The sequence below is a fragment of the Macrosteles quadrilineatus genome, unplaced genomic scaffold (assembly GCF_028750875.1).
Source record: "Macrosteles quadrilineatus isolate MER2022 unplaced genomic scaffold, UCM_ALF_1.0 Scaffold_6__1_contigs__length_79288215, whole genome shotgun sequence".
Classification (NCBI taxonomy): Eukaryota; Metazoa; Arthropoda; class Insecta; order Hemiptera; family Cicadellidae; genus Macrosteles; species Macrosteles quadrilineatus.
Window position 1 is genome coordinate 760,726 of NW_026542599.1, and position 20,309 is coordinate 781,034.

Here is a 20,309-nt window from a genome sequence, read left to right on the forward strand (position 1 = left end):
ACTCTTTTCTTGGTTAACTTAGATCCACTTATTTTTCCTTACTGTATTCAAAAGAAAAACGGCAGCTGATGAAATTGTAGTTCTCTAAAAAGGGGTTTAAGTTGGAAACAAAAAGTCTTAAAATAAAAAAGAAATTTTATTGTTTTGTTTACATCGTATAAAAGCATTTACAAAAATAAAAGGTTCAGCCCAAAATACTGATCTTCAATATGATAACATTCGTATAGGAGGCTAAAAATATCCAGCAGCAATACTTACAAAATAAAAACAATTTACAAATAATTAGATATTTACAGAGAGCAACAATTCAGAAATAACACAGACATCTACTTTTTAAGTAAAGTGACAAGATGATAAGATTCCTGTTGAAGCATCCACTGGGGTTTCATGTATGTTTAAAACTACGGTACAATTGTTTACCTGAATTTTAAATCCAGAAAGTTTAAAGAAAACTTCCAGTTTGTTGAAATTTTCACTTTTTGAAAGATGAAAAATTCACTAAATTCACTTTTGGTCTGACCAACAAGCGACTTTTTTCACTATGTGAATGTCTCAAGAAATGCTTACCATCATTTCACTTTTGTTAACATAAGAACAGAAAACCCAAATAAATGATCCCCGACCGTTTCAGGCGACTTAGTATATACCCAAAAACTGAGATCATTTAGTCTAAAGTCAAAGCCACGGTAAACAAAAAGCGGAATAGCCGTCTGTATCTGATGCACCTCAACTAAACTAACTTATTGTCTGAGCTCAAGACGTAACTAGAAAATAAGACAACCACTAAAATTATATGTGCGTTACAAGATAAGTAACTGATAAAGAGAGGGTGGGACAAATAATTCTTTACTGTACACAATAAATACTCGCTTCGAGCGAATCTTATCTACAAACTTGAATTTACAACTGAAATATAAAATTGTTAAAATATAACACATAAAAAGCTCTTCGGAATTTACAATTTAAAACCGATTCCAACTCATACATTTACAATCACAGTCTTCTTTTACCCTACGTCTATGTGGCATGCGATTTCTAGATTTTCAGTGATAAAAATTAAAATTCTAATTTATGGAATGTAACATCTTACCCTAATATTATACTTTATAAAACTTCGCTATTTATATTTATACAATTACTTCTCCTTAACCTACTGGCAATCGTAGAATTATATCTAGGTAATTATTAACACTTTTCCATATACAATAGCGGAACGCTCGCTAAAAGTCTAGTCAGGATCACAAAATGAGTATTTCGTCAGTCCAATTCGCTTCGAGTCATGGAAGGCATTTGATTCACTTTCACAATAAGGCAGTAACACTGTGTGCTAATCCTTGTATCAGATATAAGTCTTCTTCACTTTCTGAATAGGTTTGTTGTCCGTGGAAGAGTTGGCGTTTTTGCCGTTGGCATTTTTCGGCGGCACGTTCAGTACCAGGTTGATCGCGGGTTTGTTGTTGGCACAGGGAGGCAAATAAGATGAGCTTTCAGCGTTCAGGTTGGGGTCAGTCAGTCTGGAAAAAGAATATTTTGTAAAAACGTTTTACTCAAATCACAAACTATGTACACGACATCATTATTTAGGCTATAAAGTAAAAAATGTAAATACCGTACTATGTTTTTATTACTTTTTTATGCAAACAAATTGTTTGACTAGGGCTATGTATTATTTAACAAGTACAATTTTGTTACAAAGAATGGTTTGTTACGCACAGTCCAAAAACCTAAGAATAGAACGCGTCTCCGAGATGCTATCTACTAGGGTAGCAACACACCCTAATGCATGACATAATAATCTTTTACTCTTCAGCTTTTTATACAGCTTAAGTCCAATAACTGAAATTTTTACCAGTCAACTCTTCAGACAAAAATGTTTGCTCTAGTCATACTTCTTAATCCATTATTTGGACTCATCACACCATCAATATCAATCAATCTTTACCTCTTTAACAAATTGAAAGTGCTACATTTTCAGTTTTGAGGTTAGAGGGAAAACCTTAAAACTGAATCTGCTGAACATAAAGCCACACAAAATTCATGTTTACCTGTTGAGCTGCTGATGGCTATGCAGAGGCATGTTGGAGTAACTGCTCTCGTGGCGGAAGTGACGAGAGAACAAATATCCTGCGACGAACCCGACCACCAATGTTGCCAACACGGAGGTGGCAACGGCCATGCCTAGAGTGTCGGCCGAGTAAATCACAATCTTCTCTGAATTAGGGATGGCGTTGCTTTCGATAGCTGTGGGCAAAAGAAACACAGGTCAGTTTTATAACATTGGCAATGTGTATTGTAGTACACAATATATGGACAAACTGTAGCCAATTTTCCATTAAAATTAACACAATGCAGCTATTTACAGAGTGTGCTATATTTTACTATGGATAGAAGTGAACATTCTATCCATGTTAAAGTTGAAGAATGTTTTAGAATGAAAATAACCACAGTTAAATTGCGCCGCTGACAGGATGATGATGTAAATTACTGATTTCCATTGATTTTTTGACCATATAAAATAATGTTATCAATTTGTTTTGAATAAAAGAATTGTAAAATTACAACTTTTTGATTATTTATGAGAGTTCATTTTTTGGAACTAACCCAAAAGATCAAATAGTGAAACTATTTATTGAACTGTGCGATGATATAAATGATTTAAGAAACTACATGTAGCAGCAATCCTCTACAATCATTGTGCAGTAACACTATTTCATTTTCTTCCAAAAGTAACCAAAACAGTTTTTTAAACTATGCCTAATGTAACTTTAGCTAACATTTCAATTTTTGTGTGTTATTTACATTATTGGTGCTTTTCAAATTTTATCAGTTATGCATTTGTTACATACAAATACAATAAATTTACACTCATTGACAATTTTACACTGATCTTTATAATGTGGATGTACCTTCAGCTAGTGTTAAAAGTTTGACCATTGACTATTGGATACAGAAGGATTGACTAAACTGAGCAAATATGTGAAATCTTTCTTCCTGAAAATTGTGTATCTTTAATAAATTTTTCTTCAAAGAAACAAAATAAATGCATACTAATCCAGGAAATACTTTTTTGGAATATATGGAAAATCATTAAGACCCATAAACGCTGTAAACGCATAAGCGACACAAGTATTACTCAAACTCGTGTACACACATTCTTATGCACTAATAATCAAACCATTATCGATACTGTATTACGCATAATCTTACACACTTGTACTAGCATGTTTATATTTTATAAATTTAAAAGTATGTACAAAATGAAGTTGCAAAACTACAACTATAAAAGGCCCCACACATGCTTATCTAAAACTAAAACACAAAGTCTTTCAAAAGATTCATACACACTAACAAACGAATCAATGGTGTATTCCGTGTGCAATAACACATACAACACATACTAGGTTATGAGTCTGAATATTTACACTTACAGTTTGTACAAGGGGAAGGATTGCAAGCGGAACACTGCGGGCACTGCTCATCTAAAACAACAACAAGCACGTCAGGGAGACAACAACAAACAAACAACAATAGTCGTGTACAGTGATGCATCATGTAAAAATTGTCTATCATTGTTGGTATAAAAGACTAAAGAATGTCTACTGATGATTGTCACTATTAGAGGACTGTTTTGCTTAATGTTTTTAGTTTTTATTTTTCAACATCAATGGAAAGATTTGATAATGAAGTAAATCGGTTGGGAATAGTGAAGAGGTACTTCTAAAGAACCACAATTGAAGGTAGTACCTTTGAATAAGAGTTGATAATGTTCTATTTTCAAAAAGTTAATTTTTTTACTGAGAGGATATACCGAGTGTCATACGAAGGGGTCCTTAATTTTTTAATTGATATGACAGATGCATAGAGCGCACTTCAGACTTGAAATTCTACAGTCATGACTAACACATATGTAAAGGTGTTGCCCCTGAGTTTCAATTAATTCTGACTGATCCAAACAAAATGGCGGTAAAAAAAATAAATAAATAAAAAAAATAATTCAGCAATTGTATTTTAAGGGTAAACCTACAACTTTTTAACCCGTTATTTTGTCCTAATGTGTCAGAATTAACTGAAACTCGGGGGTATTTCTTTTACATATATGTATGTTAGCGTTAGGGCTGTTGAGTTTATTAAAAAATACAGACCCCCGGTATTTTATACTTGGTAGGCCTAATACATTTTATAACTGTCTCAGTTACACAGGGGGCAAATAAACTAAGAAGCAAAGCTAAGCGGAGAAAAAACAGTCACAGGTTAAACTATTGTTTCTGTATACATTACTACTAAAGACCCTCTCTCTCTAATTCAGACACCTGGAGAAAAAAAACCATTGTCTGAACTAAAATACCCCCGCTGCAGCAAACCTACAGACCAATCGAATTTCTATTTGCGCCCGAGTCTAGGTCTTACCATGAGACCTACGGTAACACTTATTCCCTAAATGGTAAATTTGCCAAAAGAGAGTTTAAAGTCAATACTAAAATAACAACACAAGCCAATACTTACACAACATTTCAAAATACAGTAATAACATCTACTAAAATCAAACAATGCTATCCAAACAGCTGTGACTTACTTGGCCATAGACAAAGCAGCGTTATTGAGTCAAACGCAGGTGGACAAATTAATTGAACAGATCTCAATGAGAGAGAGTCTTACTGTAACTGAATTTTAAACACAAGTTTTATGATGTAAAAAGCATTAAACCTACCTATATCCTTGTCGTCCAAAGGTTGAGGTGCCATGGCTGACATGACGTGTGCTGGAACAAAAATTTTGCAATGAGTACAAAGTTTTAAAATATAAAAAAACCACTTGTTTTTATTGGATAGAAAAATTTTTATTCAGACACTCCTCAAGAGCTTATGAGTGGACTCTTTCTCACTGAGAAAGAATACACCTGATATCTTAACAAAATTATTTAAAACATAAGCCCTCCTTGTGGTCTATATTCCACCCATACTTGTAAAATTGTATTTTAACTTTTTCAACCAATATAAAGTTATAAAGTAAAGCAGAATTTTAAGCACTATACAATTAAAAATGGCAGAATAAAACACTTTTCAGTCAAATACAACTAAACACTCACTAGGTGCTGGACAGGCCTTATGTTCTCCACGGGGAATGTTCTGTAAGAAATGTTTCTTGTTGTTGTTCTCTCCGTGAGCCACGCACTGACGAGATCTCGTGTCCCACGCACAGTACGGGTCTTGTAGGCCGATACAGTCACTAGACAAACAAAACGGAACCTTAGAAATCACAACTCATTTACGGGAAGATACTTTACACATATACACTCGCAAAAGGCACAGTTTGCCACTTAAAGTCTGCGGATTGTATTTTGAAGGAAAGTCAGGTGATCGAAGAACTAAAAAAAAAAAAATTCTACCTAATTTACCTGAGTAAATTAGAGACTGTGGACTAATAGTAAACATACAAAAACATAACACTGATATCTTGCCCTCAAAAATTGAAGTTTGTATCAATATTATGTTTTGTGACTTTAAGGTGTATCAATCCTAAAATAGAACTCTTTATTCAGGCAAGCTTTATGATAACTGTTGCAGTTCAGAATGTAATCAACTTATTTTATTGAGTGGTGATCTGTTTGCTCCATTGCTGCCAGCTTAAACGCTTGAAGTTCAAAGCTTGATAATGTAAATGACAATTCATCTTTACGATTTGAGAGGAATAAAACATCAAACAAATTTGATTTGTTTCTTTGTAAGAATATTACACAATATTTTGGGAGCAGACAGGAAGAAAAAAATTGATTATGTTTGTATTCATAACGTCTCTAGTGAAGAGGCAACCAAAAACAGAAGGCTTATACTGATCAAATCTCAATCCGAAACCTTTCCAAAGTTTTAAGGGTTTTAAGATTCGGTTTTGACTAGTCCAAGCCCACTGGGGTCACGTGTATAGCTTAGATTCCCACAGAAATGTCTCCAATACCTGCAGTTTGTGATTTTCCCACTTCCACACCTATGCAGAGGCACCGAGACGACAGCGTCGTCTGACACTACCAGTAGCCTATCCTCCTGCCCTGGCACCCTGACGACACTGAGCCTGCGGACTGTCTCCGAGCTACGCAGTAACTGCAGCTCCTCCACCACCACGCTGCGTACTGCCGGCTCACTGCCACGCTGGCCGATGTTGATTGCCTTCAACACTCTGCCGTCGTCTGCGGGAACATGAACGTCAGTTGTATTACTACAAGTACCTTGGATGGAGGCAGACTTAGAATGTACTGGGAATAACACAGCATTTGCTGAATTGCTTTTGGTTAATGACTTCTACAGTATTAAGTGCCATTGGCTAATTTAGTTTCGTCTACTACTGGAAGAACTTTATTGAGGATAATCTCAATTAAAATCTAAATTGTAAAAAGAAAACCAGAGTGTCAATTTTCTTACCTTCAAATTGTCTGACCCTAACTGCAGTCAGTAAACCACAAAGAAATCATTTAAACCTACAATTTTTGTGTGGATTAACTACAACTTGCAACAACAGCTAGAAAGTAAACAAAAATCTTTTTCTGAAAAAAAAAATATTCAACATGTTTACAATGCTTTTATTTTTTTAAATTTTTTTCCGAGTTATCCAACCTAAACATCCAACATCCAACATTGCACAGCTGGTTTAGATCGGATAATCAAAACTCTACTGAGACTTTTTTACTGTCTAAAATATTTTATAGCTTTTATCCTTTGCTCAGAACTCCAAAGTGTTTCAAATGTAGAGGGGGGAAATACATTATCACTTGATAGCAATTTGTATTATACAGTATAGTAGACTCCCTAATAAGCGAGGGGTTATACTTTTTACACTTTCCCTACATCAACAACAAACAGTATCTCACCTGTCCCGACGAACATAACATCGTACACTTCTCCACTGACTGCCATAACTTGAGGGTCGACAGCGATAGAGGAAAACCTGTACCTGTAAAGATACACAGAATTGGAACAAACTCAGTACCTATATGAAAGATGCAAACTTATCTTTAAAATGTATATGAGTAACGATTTATCAGGAAGTTTCTTGGATTAAAACTCGGTATTGATTAATATTGTTTTGGAATAAAGTTAACTTTTATTTTGCTAATTTATTTCTCCAAACAAGGATATTTTCATTTCTCAGTGTCCGATCGGGCCCATTGAAGATCAGTTAAACAGATCAAAATCCCATGCATTTAAAACATAATGTCAATATACATTTACCATCTTGCAAATGTTTACAGTATAAGGGGTTCTATATAACCTTAGTAGTAGTGTTGGGAGATGTATTTTAATACTTTGTGTAAGTCATTTTGGATATGACATTATAAAAATATTACATCATCCAATAAATTTTCACATCCACTTTGCACTTCAAAATACACCAATAAACCTGTTCGCAAAACTTGAAAATCAGTGACAAACATTTACACCATACTTACTGGGAGCTGATGCGGACGAGGAGGGGAATGCTGAAGAACGACGGGACAGCCTCGTCCATGAGAGAGTGAGACTTGACAAAGTTGACAGAGACGTCAGGAAGTGTACGACTGTCATTGACACATTGACCTGGTCTGGGCTCTGGCACCTGTTGAACATACAGAGGGGTTAATATGGGTCAGGTTGTTGGGGCGAGTGTTGGCAAAGGAGGTTATGGAGGAGAGGGATAGAGGAGTAGAGGGTAAACTATGGGGAGGGATAAAAGGAAGAGTCAGTGAACCAGTAGAGAAGGTAGAGAAAGGTGGGGAAAATAAAAGGTGAAGAGAACACAGGGAAAGGCGGGGATTAAAAGGAGAATGTAAAAAGTTAAAACAAAAGATTGGGGGGATGATAAAAGGAGGAGGTTAAGGTTAAAGGAGAAAAGGGTAGAAAGCGAAAAAGGTTAAAAAAATTAGGTAAAAGGAAAAAAGTAAAATGACAAGAAGACAATAGAAGGAATATGTAAATTGATCATACAAAAAATCAGTAAGGGAGGGTAAGTACATTGTTAGGAGAAAAGAACACTGAGGATAACTTATTGTATTTTAATATTGTGTGTGTTTAGAATTTCAATATTGACACCTGACATCTTTGGTAATGTGTGAGATAGTCAGAAGGATGTAGAATGGCGATGAGAAGTTGGATCTAAGAGAGGGAGAATGGATAGGAAAGAAGACTGTAAGTTCAGGTTTCGGTTAAAGATTCAAAATTTAATTTTAAAATTTTAAAAGAAAAATAATTCAAATTTTTGTGGTCATAACCTTTCAGTGAGATTGTTAGGTTTTGAGCCTTCTTCATTCAAAAATGTGTAACATCCTATCTATTCATACAATTTCAGATGACAAAGAACTATCCATACCTCAAAGATATTATGCAAATTGAATATCCTTACAATTAAAGCTAACCAAACGTACGACTTACCTTGGAAGGAGAGACCCTCAGCCAGTTTGCGTTCATGGTGGCTTGTTCTTTGAACTCTCCGTCGAAGGTCCGCATCATGTCTCTCATACTGAACGCACACACTGCTGAGCCGCCAATGGAGTTGACTGGAGTTGTAAACACTCCGTAGACCAGCTCCGCTCCTTCACCTCCGTACTGACCTCTCACCACCTCACTGGCTCCCTCTGTAAGACAAATTATTCAATTGATGGAATTTATTTGTCCACAATGTTGTCCAGTAACTAACATATACCTCTAATCTTAGTTATTTTTTCATACTGTTGGAAATGAGTGCTGAAAATCTGACTAATATGCAGTCACAGTGAAACCTTGATAAGAAAACCCTCAATAACAAGTCATTTTCAAATACCCTTGATTTTATGTTACCCTTAACTATACAACATTGATAACAAGTCACATTTTATAATCCCCATGAGAGACTTGTTATCCAGGGTCTACTGTAGTTTTAACACGAAAAACAAACTCACGGATTTCATCAAAGTAGAAGGGATAATCGCCAGGAACAGAGCAGTTGAGTCGGGCCTTCAGGAAGGACGTCCATCTGTCTCCGAACTGATGAGGTCCTCCTTTATCCTTCCTACAGACCCTCGCAACCCTGGAGTACACCACCTACACAACAAACCAGATGTTGTACATAACTATCTCGGCAGTCAGCTGGTTTAAAAGAGTTCACAGAAGAACTGAACTCAGACCTTTTTAGTGTTTTTACCAGTGGCATTTTGTACAATGGTACAATCGTACCCATCCCTCTTCGTAAAGAATCCGAGAGATAGGTTTTTAAAAACTAGGCTAACAAACAAAGCACACCTTTTAATCAAAAAGGAAATATCCACTATTTTGGTTTACCTGTAACATACCCGTAGAATTTGTTATGGGTCTCTGCAATTCTTTGCTAATTGTTACCAAGGTGTAAGATTGAAAGTTCTATGGAATATACCGTACATAAACAATGAAACATAATTTTTCTTATGGTAAAACATTTTGAATTAGAGTGTAAAAGCAATACTCCTAGCTTGGAATAGTTAGTGTTGTTTCTGACCTAGTTTTGATTTATAGATGTAAAATAAAGGACTTTTATAATCTGTCGTACTATGAAATTCTATTTTGTTGAAAATGTTATAAAAGTGTTAAGCTTTAATTGAAATTGTAAAATATTTACACAAAATCAACAAAACCTAGTAAAAGTTTACAGGAGATTGGAACTAAAACACCTTGAATAAGTTTCAATTCATAGGAAAGACAAAAAGTCAATTTTGAAAATATAAAACACAACAATAATCAACAAAAAATTAAATAAAAATTTTTATACTTTTTGTCACACATTAATATTTTTTTTTTAGTAACATGCATCAATGGAATATCATGACAAAACCAACCAAACTGGAATAAAATGTTCAGTTCACACATACTTAAACGATTAGGGGTCGAAAACTTTAATTTAAGGACTGAAAACCAAAATATTAACATAACAAAATCCAGTTTCCACAGAACAAAAACCTCAGTACATTTGTCAGGGAAAACACTTAGGTATACCCTTTTGACGAAACCAAAGCAAAAAGCCTTCGGACATTCCAACCATAACTGGGCTAAGATTTTTCAACGATTGCAACAATGGGAAACATCAAACATTGAGACAATACATCACTGTCCACGATACATTTACGGACATCACGACATAAAAACAACCATGACAGGCGCATCGACAGATAGACCATATTAGAAGAGAGGGGTTCATGACAATAGTCGGGGTACATTTACAACTGACCTCCTTACAATCCTCAGTATAGCTGTAATATCATAAAGATTACTGTATGTGGTATTGTAATAGGAAGCACATTGAAAGACAGTCATGAAATAGACTCACTTGGTAGATTGTCAAATAGTTCAAAATTCCGAAGGTTTGACTTTTGCATAATTTTTTGCAAACGGTGTAGCTTAGTAAGCCTAAAAATTTCCAATTAATCCAGTAAGACAGTTAAAATAAAAAAAAAATGCTTATGACACTTATAAAGTTAGTGCTACCGGTACTGTTAAGAATGTTTAAATGCACAACAAATCGTGTGTCTATAACTGGTAGGGTCTTTAACTACAGCAAGTACATGACTGTCTTCAAATGTCTTAACCTTTTGAACATACTGTGTTTTTGAAATACTAAAAATCGTTGTCAAGTAATGTTAACTATTGGCCTATCAATAGCCCTACATTTACATATTTCTTGTGAAAATGTTGTTTTATAAAAGCAAGTCAACAAAATTGGTTTTGTGAATGTAGGGGGATAAAAATTATTTGATGAGTAATTAGATAGATTTTAATATGTAGTAACATGTTATCACATTAGAACTGATTCATTTTTTTATTTATTTTTTTTATTTAAGAGTAGTCTAAATACTGTATATTGTTGTTTGAAAAATATATTATCTGTGTATTTATGTTGGATAAGAGTATTAAATATAAACCTAAGAAAACACTTTTATGGGTTTTTACAAACTAGAATAATTGCAAACAAAATTTTTTTCTTTAGAAAGACATGTTCTAGTGGTGTGTGAAAATTTTATTTTTTTAAAGTATGAGTCCAACTACTAAATACACAATATAAGACCACAACAAAATCATAGTTTTAGCACATATTGATTTATGAACCAGACAAATTTTTGCTAAATACATAATTTAAATATGTTTTTATACCTTTCCACAGTTCATATACTCGACTGCAGCTTCTCGAAAGAAGAAAAGAACGTATTCATCGTAGACCATTGAGCTGACAAAGTTAGGATCTGTAAAACATAAAGATCATTAAAAGCTGTTAAAAGCTAACAGAAAATTTCAGTTGCACTATTGAGTATTTCTTATTTATATATTAATTGGATTTAGATTTAGACAATTGATTAAAGGGAGTGGAAAGATTATTATGATAAAAAGCCAAGGACAAGTTAAATAGTTTGTAAATAGAAATTTCAACGTTTGTGTTGCGATTAGTGATGTAAAATACCCGGGTATTTAAAACTCAGGGTAAATACCCTGGATATTTACCCGGGTAAATACCCAAAATCCATAAATACCCGGGTATTTTGGGTATTTACGAAATCGATAGGAATTCATTTATATTCACCCCTAAATATGTTATTGTTATCATTACATGAAAAATTAGAATAGTCTATAACATCTTTTACAGTAACTTGAAGCTTGGCTAGTACCTTTTATCTTTGACTATTAATACAACAACTTTTATTTAATGATTTAGGACTTTTTAAAATAAAACATTAAGTTTTTAAATAAGAATGGGGTTTCGTTTTTTATCAAGACAACACCTCATCAGAGAAATAGTGAACCTAAACCTACTTCTACTGTTATTAAATTATGATAGTTAAAATTTTTTATCGTATAAATGGCATGGAAGGCTAGACAGACCTAAGGCAGAATGGCAGAATACTAAAAGAAATTAAACTTTTCTGTGTTACCGCTTAGTTGGAAACAATAATATATTTGGATAAACCTACTAAAAAAATGTATCTCCTGTTTTTTGGTCTAACTTAATATAATTTTGAAAGATTTATTGTGCTATAGATTTAAATGTTTTGTATCACAAGTTTATGAAATTAGTTTTTTTTTATTATTTTGATACCATTGATACCAACCAAAGATCTAGAACAAAAATATTATTTATTTAATACTGCCATCCTACAGATTGAACTATAATTATTTTCTTAAATTATTTACACGCCTAGGCCACACCTAGGTTAAATTTTCATGTATTTATAAATAATAATTATTACTTTGCAAATTAATTATTTTTCTTCACTTTCAATAAAATAAATTCATCTATCTATCATAGAAATTAAAAAATCATACGTAGTCAAGACCAGTGCAACCATGCGACCAGGGTATTTATGCCGGTTATGCTTTATGCTCAGACCTGGGTCAGTTGTGGTTACGTTTCGTTTGGGGGTGCCTATATCAGCGCCCCCAAACGTGAAAATATCACTTTTATTTCAACTATGAATATATTGTAGTTTAAATTAAATAATATGGGAAATTACGATGTACGTTTATTGAATGAGGGTGGGTAATTATCAAGGATAGAACTGATAACGGTATGGATATTAAACATTGACAATTACGTCATTGGCTTTACTAGCGTGTTTACTTTTTATATTCCTGCTACATGTGACGAGTTCTTTTTTTCAAATGAATGTTATTTGTACCAAACAGCTGTTTCAAAACAAATTGTTGTTGTTTTTACTTTTCTTTGTTTACACTTATTTATTTAGCAATATTAATGCAGTGAAATTGATATAAAGGATAGGTGTGACGATTAGTTTTGATGTTAGGACACCAAAGTTAAATTATGTGTACTGTGAATTTTATTGGATATTATCGTTTTATTTTAGGTCGTTTCTATTCAGACCTACTGGAAATTGTGTATAGTAATTGTGTTTTGCTGATAATAATTATGGGAGAGGCAGGTATGCTATGGAAGGTGGTATCGTTGACTAGGCCTATACACTTCTCAATTGATCTTTCTACTGTAGGCTGCAATACAATTTGTCTTTATACGTGTAAACTAGCTGTTCTGAATTATAGGCCTACACAGTTTTAACTGACTACTCCCGTACGTAGGACGGGCTAACACCACGTTTTATTTAACACATTTTATGATCATTTTACTATCCTTACAGGGTTATAATTGCAAAAAAACATCTCAATCTTCTCTAACTTTAATACAAATTATAAATACCCAGTTTTTGGGTATTTACCCTGGCCTGGGGTAAATTCCCGGGTAAATAACCAATTTATATTTACCTACCCACTGGGTATTTACCCGGCCCACATCACTAGTTGCGATGCTTGGAAACACTATGGAAATCAATCAAACATATGAAAAACTGGCAATATTTATTTTCAGATAAAGATAATTTTGGAGATTTACGTTTCATAAAGTTTTTTATTGTTTCTTTTTAAATTTATGCCTGTGAATAAACAGACAACAATAATTCTTCTTGGCAAAAACCTAGTGAATATAATACATATAATATTAACGTACCATTTAGCAGCTTTAGATCCGATCTCTCTGTTCTCAAAGGTTCTCGGAAAATGAGAGCGTCCAACCCTGAGAAGTCAGCCACCGTCGCAGAATACATCTGTCCATCTGTCAAAAGTATTCTTTTGTTATCGGCTGTTCATTTATTAAAACCACAATCATGATTAATACACTATCAAAAACACTTACATATTCTCAATACATCAGAGAGTAGGCCTAAATATGTGTGTGCTACAATGTGTTAAATATATAGGCTACAACTATAGTTATTTTTATTTTCAACTCAGATCTTTAATTTTATACTCATGTAAGCTTATTTCTAATCTACAACCAACTTTACCCACCCGGTTCAAATATTCCACTTTTTCCACCCTTTGACAAAAAGAGAAAATACCAGCTGCAAATATGGTTCTTTTTATATTCTGGTCCATATAGATGGAAGGCTTACTAAAATATACTGGCAAGTAAAAGTAAATAAATTAACCTAATTTTCCATTATACTAAAACTAGGAACCACTTAAACAAGGAATGAATTAATTGTTTACTCCATGTTACTCAATGGTGTAGTGGAGCAAAACGTGTGAGGACACAACTTTGGATGAAACTAAATTGGTTGGAATAAACAAGTATCAATTACATTTAGGATTGGAAGTCGAGGTGGAAAACAGTGTGAACAAAATAGGATGAGTCACTTAGATTAAGGGGGTCGCCAATTAATATAGTATAGGTTTTTTTTTGTAAAAGCAGAGTAGGAACCTACCCTACCAAACGTCACGTTCCCGCCCCTCTACACCACTGAGGTCAAGCCACTCACATAGCCCAGATTCAATTAAATATACACAATTAAAATTTGCTGAACTGTTACATCCGTAGTCAATGGCACCTATTCAGTACAAGCGAGTAACTAACCTGCGACTACAGCAGTGCTATTGTGTGTCGGATCATAAGGACAGAATCCTTGACCTTCCGTCTCCTTCTGGTGCTCCAGTGCTCCACCATCAGGCTGAAAACAAACGTTGAAACTGTTAGACAACACTAAACTAGTGTATACCACAGAACAAGCAGTAGTTGTATCATTCCTATGTGGTCGTTGCAGCTTTTGCTATCAAAGTAGCAAATTCAAAAATAAAGTGTTGCGTGAATGAGTAATTAAGACTTAGAAAGATTTTTTTACTCCAACCATAACATACAGCTAGTGTAGCTTCCCAAAGAAAGCCAAAAAGATTTTCCACCTCACAAAACAGTAAATCTCATCAATAGGGCGTAAAGTGACTCTTGAGCGAGGATTGAAAAGACATTTTTGCCCATATAATGAACTATTGCACCATCATTTAAACAAACCATACTACAAAACAAATATACTTTTCATGTAAAGATAACCTCTCAAAACAATTTCCAGCTTGTTTTCTATTTTGCTAATGCAAACAAGCAGCTGTTAAATAAGTGATTCAATCATTTGGTCAACACAGTTGTTACATTGTTAATTTACATTATACTATCCAAATCTTGAACTATTGATAAGAATCTACGCTTTTTCTCACCCCTAGCCTATACGTTCTGCACTGTGGCTTGTAAGCGTTGGTTCCACACACAATCATATGCTCCTCATCAGTGCGAGCTCCTATCCTAATGTAGTTATGGCAGTCGTGCTGGAAAAAACCAATTTATTAGATATACCGATAAAGAAACATACAATTAGACATATTGTGCAAATTTGTAAAAATTTGTATTTGTAAAAATTAAAATTTGAATAGGTGTTTGATAAAAAAAAATTTAAGAATTTTTTTCTACCAACTAGCAAAGAAACAACTTAAATATGATCAAAAACATAAAATTACAGGCAAAAACCAAGAAATGTTGATTTCAAGACAATTGAAATTAGTTCTATACATATGACAGAATAGAATAGACCTGAGTAGTTTTGTTAATGACTAAGTACCTGTGTCTGTTAGCCATGACATTTTTTCTTAGCCCACTGATCTTGAGTTGTGATTATAATTTCCCTATCAAAGAGTTGAGTTTTCTCAGGATGAAACCAACAACTTATTGTCTAAGTTACCAAGCTATTTGAGACCAATGAGGTACCCAGAGTTTAAAACACTCAAATCACACAATAACTTGTATATTTTACTGAGTAACCAATCCTCAATGAACTTGTGAAATAATCACTCCCAGTTTCATATTTAAAATTTTATTTTGAGCTCCAGTGTTAGCAGCCAAATTCCAAAAGTCTCAGGTTAATTTATATACAAAATAATCCAAACTATTACAATTAATTTAACCAAAACAGTCCTGAAAGAAAATAATAATTCTAAACCAGTTGGATAAAACTTCTAGCTTGAAAGCAAAACACAAAATTGTATTGTATTTCATCATACAATTTGATCAATAATGTGCTGTAGACATGAAGTTGTTGAATTAGTCAAATAATCAAATCCAATCCGACAGTAAACTCACCTCAGACTTTCCTTTGAGGAAGCACAATTCTCTGTGAGCGCCAGAGGGTTGCCATGATATCCTCTGTAACATTAATACCATTAACAGTTAATATTGAGAAATAGCAAATCAAAGTTTAAAGTTATTTACATTTTAGCGGATATCCCATATAGGGAATAAGCTATTACCATAGGTCTCATAAGACCTAGATCAGGGATTTATTTCTTCGTTTTGAGGTCCCCAGAGGTCAAAACCGCCATTCATTCAAATTTGTATATGTTTATAAATAAATGTGTTCGTTAGAATGATAATTTGATCAAATTTGGCGAATTTGTTTATTCTATACATAGATATAACATAAATTATTGAAAAAGGTAAATGAATATTCCCTTAGTCTGAAGGTTTGCTACGACAGGGGTATTTTTATATTTGATTCAACCTTAGTTTACTTAACACCTTACATGCACTTATTACAGCTACAGTACCTGGGGACCGAGCTTTGCTCGGGGAAAATCACTAGTCCACTCTGAAAGCAGTCTTAGTACTGTATTGGAGACACATAGATCCATTCCCAAACTCCACACGGCTCGCCTTTACTACGTCCTACACCATTTCCTACGTCATGGACCTGTTTCCCTCCATTTCCATAGCACTTTAGGATTGTAGATACCTTAATCTAATCGTTATTAACAGTTCCCACACTCCGGACAGCTCGTCTTTACTACGTCCTACACCATTTCCTACGTCATTGACCTGTTTCCCTCCCTTCCCATAGCATTTCAGAATTGCAGATACCTTAATCTAATCGTCATAAACAGTTCCCACACTACGGACAGCTCGCCTTGACTACTTCCTTCGCCACTTCCTACCTTGCGGACCTGTTTTCCTCCCTTCCCATAGTATTTCAGGATTATAGATTCCTTAATCTAATCATCATAAACAGTTCCAACACTCCGGCCACTCGCCTTGACTACTTCCTTCACCACTTCCTACGTCGCGGACCTGTTTTCCTCCCTTTCCATAGCATTTTTGGATTGCAAATACCTTAATCCAATCATCATAAACAGTTCCCACGCTCCAGACAGCTCACCTTGACTACTTCCTTCACCACTTCCTTCGTCACGGATCTGTTTCCCTCCCTTCCCATAGCATTTTAGGATTGCCCATACCCTTATCTAATCGTCATAAACAGTTCCCACGCTCCGGACTACTCGCCTTGACTACTTCCTTCACCACTTCCTACGTCGCGGACCTGTTTTCCTCTCTTCCCATAGCATTTTAGGATTGTAGAAACCTTAATCTAATCGTCATAAACAGTTCCCACACTCCGGACAGCTCGCCTTGACTACTACCTTCACCACTTCCTACGTCACGGACCTGTTTCCCTCCCTTCCCATAGCATTTTAGGATTGCCCATACCTTTATCTAATCGTCATAAACAGTTCCCACACTCCGGACAGCTCGCCTTGACTACTTCCTTAACACCTTCCTACGTCGCGGACCTGTTTTCCTTCCTTCCCATAGCATTTTAGGATTGCAGATACCTTAATCTAATCTTCATAAACAGTTCCCACACTCCGGACTACTCGCCTTGACTACTTCCTTCACCACTTCCTACGTCGCGGACCTGTTTCCCTCCCTTCCCATAGCATTTTAGGATTGCAGATACCCTGATCTTATCGTAATAAACAGTCCCCACACTCCGGACTGCTCGCCTTTACTGCTTCCTTCATCACTTCCTACGTCACGGACCTGTTTACGGACCCTCCCTTCCCATAGCATTTTAGGATTGCCCATACCCTTATCGAATCATCATAAACAGTTCCCACACTCCAGACAGCTCGCCTTGACTACTCCCTTAACACCTTCCTTCGTCACGGACCTGTTTCCCTCCCTTCCCATTGCATTTTAGGATTGCCCATACCCTTATCTAATCGTCATGAACAGTTCCCACGCTCCGGACTACTCGCCTTGACTACTTCATTCACCACTTCCTACGTCACGGACCTGTTTCCCTCCCTTCCCATAGCATTTTAGGATTGCCCATACCCTTATCTAATCGTCATGAACAGTTCCCACGCTCCGGACTACTCGCCTTGACTACTTCCTTCACCACTTCCTATGTCACGGACCTGTTTACCTCCCTTCCCATAGCATTTTAGGATTGCCCATACCCTTATCTAATCGTCATGAACAGTTCCCACGCTCCGGACTACTCGCCTTGACTACTTCCTTTACCACTTCCTACGTCACGGACCTGTTTCCCTCCCTTCCCATAGCATTTTAGGATTGCCCATACTTTTATCTAATCGTCATAAACAGTTCCCACACTCCGGACAGCTCGCCTTGACTACTTCCTTCACCACTTCCTACGTCACGGACCTGTTTCCCTCCCTTCCCATAGCATTTTAGGATTGCCCATACCCTTATCTAATCGTCATAAACAGATCCCAGACTTCTCACTGCTACCCTTGACTACAATGTATCGAGTAATCTTCAGTATAATCTTTGCTAAATGATGTTTTTCCTTTTGTACTGTATTTGTAATTTGCTAGTATACTGTGGGTAGTTGGCTTATTATGAACACATGCTACAACTTCAAGTCTTTTGTTTACTTTTTCCTTGTTATTTAATTCAGCCAACAAGGTTACCTAGCAACCCATAAGACTAATGTTAAAAAAATGTGATTTTCAGTTTCATTTTTCTACGTAATTAGATTTTTGTTGGCAGTTCTAACTGCAGTAAACTCGTTTTTAGGCCAGAATTAAACTATTTACAACATTTGAAGAAAATCGTCGGAACCGTTTTCGAGATCTTTGTGCAAGCAAGCATACATACATACATACATACATACAAGCAAACATTGCTCGTATTAGAGTATAGGATTTTGTAATGCTAGACCCAAATTGACAAACTTTTAACTGACATTTCATCAGCAAGTACAAGTCTAAAGGTTAATAAGCTTGGTTGTAACCCCAAAACAGCACTTAAGGTACCAGCGAGGGTAATTTATCTTTGAAAATAAAATTTAGTTATATGGTTGAGGGGGAAGTTCGAACAAAAAAGACGCAGAAAAAAAGTAACTTAATTGGGGTGGGAAAATAATTTGTATTCACATTGAAATTCATATTAATTAAAGAATAAATGCAATTCAATTAATCCTTCTACCCTTCCCCATATTATCATACAATCTTTCTCCAAAAAATGTAATTCAATAATATACTAATAGTACACATTACTTAAAAAATCTTTTTTACATTAAAAGGGAAATTGATCACGTTAATACTGCAAATTGTTTTCTTGATTCATTTCATCTAAGATTGGAATAACCTAAAAATGGGCCGTAAAGAAAATCATGAATAATTATACTACAAAAACTTAAGTATTATTTTAGATACCAACCTGGTGTACAAATTCTGTCATGTTGACCAGACTAATGTTGTACATGTAATTTCTGAAACAAGACAAGAAATTAATAAATTAAATTGTGAAATATATCTACCACTACTTGCACACTACTGCATTAATAAAACTCCTACATCTTAATCCTAAATCATAATCCTACAGTTGATGCATCAGCATCTTGTAATATAGGGAAGTTGTGGGCAAGCTAGTGATAAAATATTTATAAAATGTAGCAGACTGGAGTTAACGATTTCGGAGTTATCAGTTTTGGCGATCTTCTCTAAGAGCTTCACAAGAGTTTATGACAAAGCAGACACACTGCTATAAAAGTCTTACTCTTTCTGTAAAATAACTACAGTTTCTTGGCATTGAAGATAAAAGTTTTGCCGAAATTAAAGAGGTATAACTTTGACTGGTTGTAAAATCCAAAATTTAGATTTAGATTCTTTGAAATATGAGTTTTTAATGGTCTTAAGATATAGGGTTATTCTAGTTAATAGTACATGTAATGATGATTTTTACATGAAAGAAACCAAGACTAAAACTAATGATTTATGTGGTTAAGATTATTAGTATAATTTCTCCATCCAAAATTTAATTGACCATCGTATTAAATTATTATAAAAATCAAATTCTAACCTGTTGAAGAACTGTTTGATATTTAATGACAGAATATCTACTATAATGAATATTTCACCATTGTACATGAGTTGTACACGTACCTTTAACAATACATCAAATCCTTAACAAGATTAACCCAATCCAAATCTTAGCCTAATAATACTGTAACTTAATTCATCCCTAAAACGTCTTCTCCTAATAACTGTTGTTCCATGGCTAGAACATGTTTTCAAGTCAAATCAAATCAAAATCATTTATTGTTGTAGACATTTTACAATGCATTAACAACCAACACGGCAAATGAATATCAAATTAATTGACTCCAGTAGCCTTTTGACGTGTTCTTACTGTTCTTAGTTCTTACCCTTGAACAC

General features: G+C 34.7%; 1 protein-coding gene across 2 annotated transcripts in view; it reads right to left on the reverse strand.

The window, feature by feature from the left end:
* Positions 1 to 117: 117 nt before the first annotated feature.
* LOC128996749 (semaphorin-1A-like) overlaps positions 118 to 20,309 on the reverse strand; it is a 103,113-nt gene continuing 82,921 nt past the window's right edge. The window contains exons 4-19 of one of the 2 annotated variants that reach the window (XM_054422201.1): positions 19,312 to 19,363; positions 15,931 to 15,993; positions 15,015 to 15,122; positions 14,383 to 14,476; positions 13,477 to 13,581; positions 11,121 to 11,209; positions 8,903 to 9,044; positions 8,397 to 8,599; positions 7,439 to 7,584; positions 6,860 to 6,942; positions 5,953 to 6,181; positions 5,087 to 5,226; positions 4,709 to 4,759; positions 3,429 to 3,479; positions 2,046 to 2,241; positions 118 to 1,514 (exon numbers count right to left, since the gene is read on the reverse strand). In XM_054422201.1, the coding sequence (XP_054278176.1) occupies positions 1,340 to 1,514; positions 2,046 to 2,241; positions 3,429 to 3,479; positions 4,709 to 4,759; positions 5,087 to 5,226; positions 5,953 to 6,181; positions 6,860 to 6,942; positions 7,439 to 7,584; positions 8,397 to 8,599; positions 8,903 to 9,044; positions 11,121 to 11,209; positions 13,477 to 13,581; positions 14,383 to 14,476; positions 15,015 to 15,122; positions 15,931 to 15,993; positions 19,312 to 19,363 (1,927 nt within the window). In that variant the 3' untranslated portion in view covers positions 118 to 1,339. The remainder of the gene's footprint in view (positions 1,515 to 2,045; positions 2,242 to 3,428; positions 3,480 to 4,708; positions 4,760 to 5,086; positions 5,227 to 5,952; positions 6,182 to 6,859; positions 6,943 to 7,438; positions 7,585 to 8,396; positions 8,600 to 8,902; positions 9,045 to 11,120; positions 11,210 to 13,476; positions 13,582 to 14,382; positions 14,477 to 15,014; positions 15,123 to 15,930; positions 15,994 to 19,311; positions 19,364 to 20,309) is intronic. The other variant, XM_054422202.1, reaches the window with a different exon arrangement.